We start from the raw sequence: 6,806 nt of genomic DNA on the forward strand, positions 1-6,806 counted from the left end.
CAAGTAATTACATAGAAACAACAGTGAAGAACATAGTAACAGGTAAGAGAGTCAGAAGCAGGTAAAGGTCTCACAGTAACAAGTGAGGAAAATTCTTTAATAAATTAGGTCTTCGACAGTAGTCGAGTTTAAAAGACGATAAGAACTCAAATCATATAAGTCAAACAAGGAAAAGAGAGTCAAAACAAAGAACTTAATCGAACAGGTACACATTTAAACAAATAATTTCAGAACTCGGATGAGACTAAAAAGGAACTAGGGTTTTCAACATACTGACTCAAGTAGAAAGAAAGCATAACAAGTTGTCTGAACATGGTAAAATCGTATAACAGCACTAAAAATCAGAGAAGAGATCTTTTAAATAAGTTAAGAGAAACCCTAATCGTTGAAAAATGAAAAGTCCTTTTTGAAAGAAAATCGAAGAACCTTCAAGAAAATACTTTAGAAGTTCGTAAGAAAAACAATTAAAAGACCATAAAGCTAGGGTTTCAGAGAACTCAGAAAAGGTGAGAAAGGTTTTGAAAGTTACCGATCTAACCAGAAAAGTCAAGGATCTGACTTGAACGACCATGGCTGGCCGGAGAAAGACCGGAGACAGAGGTTGAGCAAGGACTGGACCATATCTCTTTGAAATCTGGCCATGAAATCACGGAAACAAAAACCCAGCAGCCATAGGAGGCCGATACACATCTCAAATGGCCATGAGAGGCCATGGATTGAGGTGGATTAGGGTGGAATTAGATGGCGGCGGCTAGGGTTCATGTGAGGCTGCAGAGAGAATTGAGAGAAAAAGGATTCAAGGGCGGCGTTTGGTGGAAAATTAATTAGGGTAAGGGGTCGTTTAGGTTTATTTTAGGAAGGGTGAACGGTGGTCATTGATCTGAATGATCAACGACCTAGATTAAACGGGTAGGTGGGGAATCCTGGTTTGGGTTGGTTGAAATTGGTTGGGGCCGGGTTTAATTTGAATTGGGCCGGGGAAATTGGGTCTGATTTGGGGTTCAATTTAGGCTAAAAATTAAATACAAATGGGCTATTATTTAAATAGCCAATTTTCCCCTTTTTAAATTATAACAAAATAGTAAATTAATTTTTGGAAATAAATTGAAGCACTAAAATTATTTATAATATATAATTAATAATTTAAAAATACAGGATCTCATTTTATAAATGTGAAACCTGATTAAACCTTAAAAGGACTAATATTCCAATTACGTGCAATTAGCTTTAAAATATACTAAATAAAATTTTAAAAATAGGTAAAAATTACTTTAGCCATACATTGGCATAAAGATAAAAATTCAATAGATGAATTACCAAAATAATAATTTTAAAAATAATTATTGAGTTTTTTATGGATAAAAAGGGAAACAAATTGATTTAAAAGCCTTTAGAAATCATGGAAAAATAGTAAAACATTTAGATATTCTTATATATGCATATATATGCCATTTTGAAGTTATTTTGCATATTGAAAATATATAGGAAAAAATTGGGTATCAACAATATTCAGAATACAACAGTGGAGCAAAGATAGTTTGAAGATGAAGGGGATGATGAATTAACAACATGTAATTTCAAAGATGTGGCTAAGGAGACTGACTTATCACCTAGGTTTAGTGAGAAGAGTGTTAATAATGGGAAGAAGCAATCACATAATAAAGAGCCACTTCAACCTAAAAGAATTTTGCCCATGCGGGTAGCCTCAACTACTAAATGATGATTAAAACCTTGATCTGCAATATAAGGTCTGTGAGAACTCACCAGGCCTTTTAGAGGGTGATTAATATGCATAAGGAGTATGGTTTTTTCATTGTTTCTCTCATGGAACCATTTCAAAAAGATGGACACATTCAGAGGTATAAGAGAATGTTAGGAATGGATGTTGCTTATTCAAACATTAATGGAAAAATCTGGATGTTCTTTGATAGTGTTGTGCAGTGGGAATTATTGATTGATACTGAGAAGCATGTCACTATCAAGTTCTATCATCAAGACATTGGTAAGCATATTATGATGACTTTTGTCTATGCTAAATGCTCATCGCTTAAGAGGATGGAATTGTGGACAACTTGTACTATCTTGCTAGTAACATGGAGTTTCCTTGGTTGGTTGGGGGAGACTTCAATGTGGTGTTGATTGAAGAATAAAAGATAGGTGGACTTCCAGTATATCTTCCAAAATATGAGGCCTTTGAATTTTGTGTCAACTCATGTGGTTTGTTGATCTTGGTTATAAAGGAAGTCCTTTTACATGGTGGAATGGGAGACCTAATGCAGAGTGTATTTTTAAGAGTTTGGATAGGATCTTTGTCAACCTACCTTTCCAAAATCTTTTTCCTGATATTGAGGTAGAACATCTTATAAGAACAGGCTCATATCATGCACTTCTATTGATGAGTTGTTGAGATTATGCCATGCAGTTTGCGAAGTCTTTCCGATTTCTCAACTTCTGGGCAAAGCAAAAGACTTTTAAGGAGGTTATCAGATAGAATTGGGTGGCTAATTTTATTGGGGATCCCTTCCTGATGTTCAAACATAAATTAAAGAGGGTAAAGATAGAATTATCCAAATAGAGTAAACTGACATATGGTGATATATTTAAGTAGTTGTCTATTAGGAAAGATATAGTGAGAATTAAGGAGATGTTATTTGAGGAAGAACCAACCATACAGAATAGAATTGTTCTTCAAAAAGGCACAGACGGAACTAAAGAAATATTTGACCATTGAGGAACAATACTGAAAGCAAAAGGCAGGCATGACATGGTTTGTATAAGGTGATAGAAATACTAGATTTTTCTACAACTATGTCAATGGCAAGAGGAAAAAACTGCAATTGAAAAGAATACAGGATGGTGATGGAGGATGTATTGAATTACATGAACTAATGGCTAATCTAGTAGTGGATTTCTTTCAAAACCAGTTCACACAGGAGAATAATTCTAATACTTCTGAGTTGTTACAGAATATGCCTTCAATGGTGACATTGGAGCAAAACTTGGAGCTATGTAGGATGTCAACTATTGAAGAGGTTAAAGGGGATGTCTTTTCTCTAAATGGTGATAGTGCAAGTGGACATGATGGCTTCACTAGGATCTTCTACCAGGAGTGTTGAGATATCATAGGAGAAGACATATATAGAATGCTGCAGGTCTTCTATGGAGGTGTTTCATTGCCTAAATAAATCACACATACATATCTTGTAGTTCTACCTAAGAAGCAAGTGGTGCACACATTCTCAGATTTACGGCCCATAAGTCTTAGCAATTTTATAAATAAGGTGATCTCAAGGGTACTACATGATAGATTGGAAAATATACTTCCTTCTTTGGTCTCTTCCAATCAATCTGAATTTGTAAAGGGGAGAAGCATCTTTGAGAACATCCTATTAAAATAAGAGATTGTCACTGATATTAGGTTGAGGGAAAAACCTGCAAATGTGGTGATCAAACTAGATATGGCTAAGGCTTATGATAGGGTATCATGGAAGTATCTATTGCATGTTCCGAGGAAGATGGGATTTGCTGAAAATTTCATCAATATGATATATAATCTACTTTCAAACAACTGGTACTCAGTATTAGTTAATGGTCAAGCTTCATGTTTCTTTAAGTCTACAAGAGGAGTCAAGCAAGGCGACCCTTTATCTCCAGCATTATTCATTTTATCAGCTGAGGTGCTATCAAGATCATTGAATAAACTGTTTGAGGATAAAAGGTTCAAAGGATTTGGGATGCCAAAGTGGACATACCCTTTTAATCACCTGGCTTATGCTGATGACACAATCATATTTGCTTCTGCTGATCCTTACTCTCTAAGGAAGATAGTTGAGGTGCTTACACAGTATGAGAAAACTTCTGGGCAGCTGATCAACAAGTCTAAAAGCTCTTACTATATGCATGACAATGTAGCAGGATCCCTCTTTTCTTTTGTGGGTGCAATTACAGGTTTCCAAAAAGGTGATTTCCCATTCACTTGCCTAGGTTGTCCTATTTTCTATACAAGGAGGAGGAAGGATTATTACAATGATATAATTAAAAAGGTAAGGGCAAAGTTGCATTCCAGGAAGGGAAAACTGTTGTTTTATGGTGACAAGGCAACACTTATTTTTGGTGTACTGCAAAGCTTGCCTACTCACATACTCTTAGTACTAGATCCTCCTAATAATGTATTGGAACACTTGCACAAAACTTTTGCAAGATTTTTCTAGAGTAATAAAGAGGAAAGAAGAAGCAGACACTGGCCCAAATGGCTTAACTTATGTTTACTTAAGGAGGAAGGTGGACTTGGTTTTAGATCACTGTTTGATGTATTTAAAGCTTTGTTTGCCAAGTTGTGGTGGAAGTTTAGAACATCAAAGTCATTATGGGCAAACTTCATGTGAAACAAGTACTGTAAGAAGTAAATACCTACAGTGGTGCAATTTAGATAGGGATCACACATGTGGAGAAAGATGTTGGAAGCAAGGGATGAAGTGGAGCATAAAATACTATGGGAGATGAATAGGGGCTCTACCAATGTAAGGCATGAAAATTTGACTGGATTAGGGGCTTTGTATCATGTAATACCCCCAGAGTTTTCTATAAATGAAGAACTACAAGAAGTGGAAGAATTGAGGCATGGAGATAATTGGAATGCTCAACTGATTGAGCAAACATTTCCTAAAGTTATAGCAGATCATATAATACATGAAGTGCATTTTGATGCAACTGATGAATACTTGGATACTCCTAAGTGGATGCCAACAACTTTAAGCAGATTTTCAGTGAGTAATGCATGGCAAAAACTAAGTCCTAGAGCTCCTACAAATGTAAAATATAAGATGTTGTGGACCAAAGGCTTGCCTTTCAAAATTTCTTTCTTTCTACGGAGATTATGGAGAGTAAAGATACCTACGGATGATATTTGGGGGAGGAGTGGTTATGTAGTTGTCTCTAAGTATTGGTATTGTGTTCCACCACAAGAAGACACTTTTCAGCACCTATTCCTAATGAGTACTGCTGCAACAAAAGTGTGGAAGATATTTCTTCAAGCAATATGTATTGTAATTAGCATGGTACAGGTAAGCCAATTAATAAGAGCATGGTGGAATGCAAAAAAAATTCCCAAACTCAAGCCACTGCTTCAGGCAGCTCCAGCAGTTATCACATGGGAACTGTGGAAGAGAAGAAATACAATGAAAAATGAGGGAGAAGTATTTTGCAATAGTGTCATTCATGAGGTGAATAAGACATTGCATTACCTTGCTAAAGTGAGGTATCCATGGCCATCAAGGATTTTGTTATTATGGCCAGAAATGGTCCATTGCTTTGAAGGTTACAAGCCTTTTGTGGTGACCAAAAGAATAACATGGCAGCTTCCATATGATGGCTGGTTCAAGTGTAATGTTGATGGCGCTTCAAGAGGTAACCTTGGGCCGATCTCCTATGGTTTTTGTGTGCGTGATTGTGAAGGTGATTTGATGTTTTCCAAGATAGTGGAGATAGGTGAAACTATTAATATTGTGAAAGAAGCTAAATCAATACTTGCAGGCTTGGTTTATTGTGTTGAGAAACAGCTACACCCTCTTTTTATGGAGACCGACTCACTGGTGATGAAGAGGATAATTGAAGGTGAATGGGAATCTCCTTGGTGTATAGGAGCAGAAGTGAAGAAGATTAAGGAGATTAAGAGCAATTTCAATGTGCTTTTTCTGCAAGTGCTAAGGGAGGGCAATGTTGTTGCTGATTTTTTAGCTAACCTAGTTTTTTCTTTTGCAGGTACTGTCACTTTTACCTCATATCAGGAACTATCTTCTCCACGAAAGACATTGGTAAACATGGAAAAATCTCAAATCCCTAAACTTAGGATTAGGGTTGCTAAAAGGAAAGCACCAGATTGATGAATCATCTATTGAGTTCAGTGTCTGCTATTGTCACTGCCCAGCTGTATAGTGTGTAGCTACTATCCAGTGGTATTAGCATGGAAACATGCTCAACCTGGAGGTAGTGTCACACTGTATAGCATAATTAGGGCAAGCAGACAATTCATTGGATCAGATACAAGCTTACATGGTGACAATCTCTTCTACTAGGATATGGTACTGGTTAGATTTTGAAGATAGTACTACATGATGGTTTGTTCATATGTATTATGTGTGTGAATTTATATTGTGTAATAGTAGTTTGGATAGTAGCAACAGTCTTGGTCTTTTACATGGACAACTACTACTTGTAACAAATCTCATAGGATATATACTACCATATCATTTTCCAGTGGTATTAGTGTGTTTTCATGCTCAATCTAGAGATGAGAAGGTAGTATATACTCTAATGTTTCTAAGCAAGCAGTTGGTTTTTTCTTTGTCTATAAGCACAACTTCGAGCAACTACCCAACAAGTGTTATGACTGAGGTTAGAGAGGCTTTCTCTGAGAGATCAAAATGGAAGTGGTCAATTTGGTTCAACATATAGATTTAGAAGTTTAGTATGGCTTCCATACATTAGTGTATTTGGTTGGAATCCACATTAGCTTTGTTCATTTAAATTTTATTCAATGGAATGCATACCCTGGTACCTGGTGAGAGCATTAAAGGTGCTACTTGGTATTTTCCCTTGGCTTTTGGATTCACTTACACTACTTGGAAATGAAAGCATACATCCTACTATTCTGTAATATCTAGCTCATTAGGCTTAGATTTCTTGTTCATCGTAGTAGCTAGTATATTTTTCATATTTTATATTGTTGGGCATCTTGTAAGCTTTGGACAAAATTTTGGGATTTTATATAAATATTATCCACTAGGCATCCTGCCTAGTGGTATATT

At 36.1% G+C, this 6,806-nt stretch overlaps 1 protein-coding gene across 1 annotated transcript; it reads left to right on the forward strand.

The window, feature by feature from the left end:
- The first annotated feature begins 4,442 nt into the window (after nt 1-4,442).
- On the forward strand, nt 4,443-5,882 carry LOC104230911 (uncharacterized). Its single transcript, XM_009783818.1, has one exon. The coding sequence runs from the start codon at nt 4,443-4,445 to the stop codon at nt 5,880-5,882; it is 1,440 nt and encodes a 479-aa protein (XP_009782120.1).
- Nucleotides 5,883-6,806: the final 924 nt, after the last annotated feature.

The sequence above is a fragment of the Nicotiana sylvestris genome, chromosome 9, assembly GCF_000393655.2.
Source record: "Nicotiana sylvestris chromosome 9, ASM39365v2, whole genome shotgun sequence".
Classification (NCBI taxonomy): domain Eukaryota; kingdom Viridiplantae; phylum Streptophyta; class Magnoliopsida; order Solanales; family Solanaceae; genus Nicotiana; species Nicotiana sylvestris.

Bases quoted from the DNA above. Each gene is read 5' to 3' on its own strand.
- LOC104230911 (XM_009783818.1), top strand. From the start codon at position 4,443: ATGTGGAGAAAGATGTTGGAAGCAAGGGATGAAGTGGAGCATAAAATA.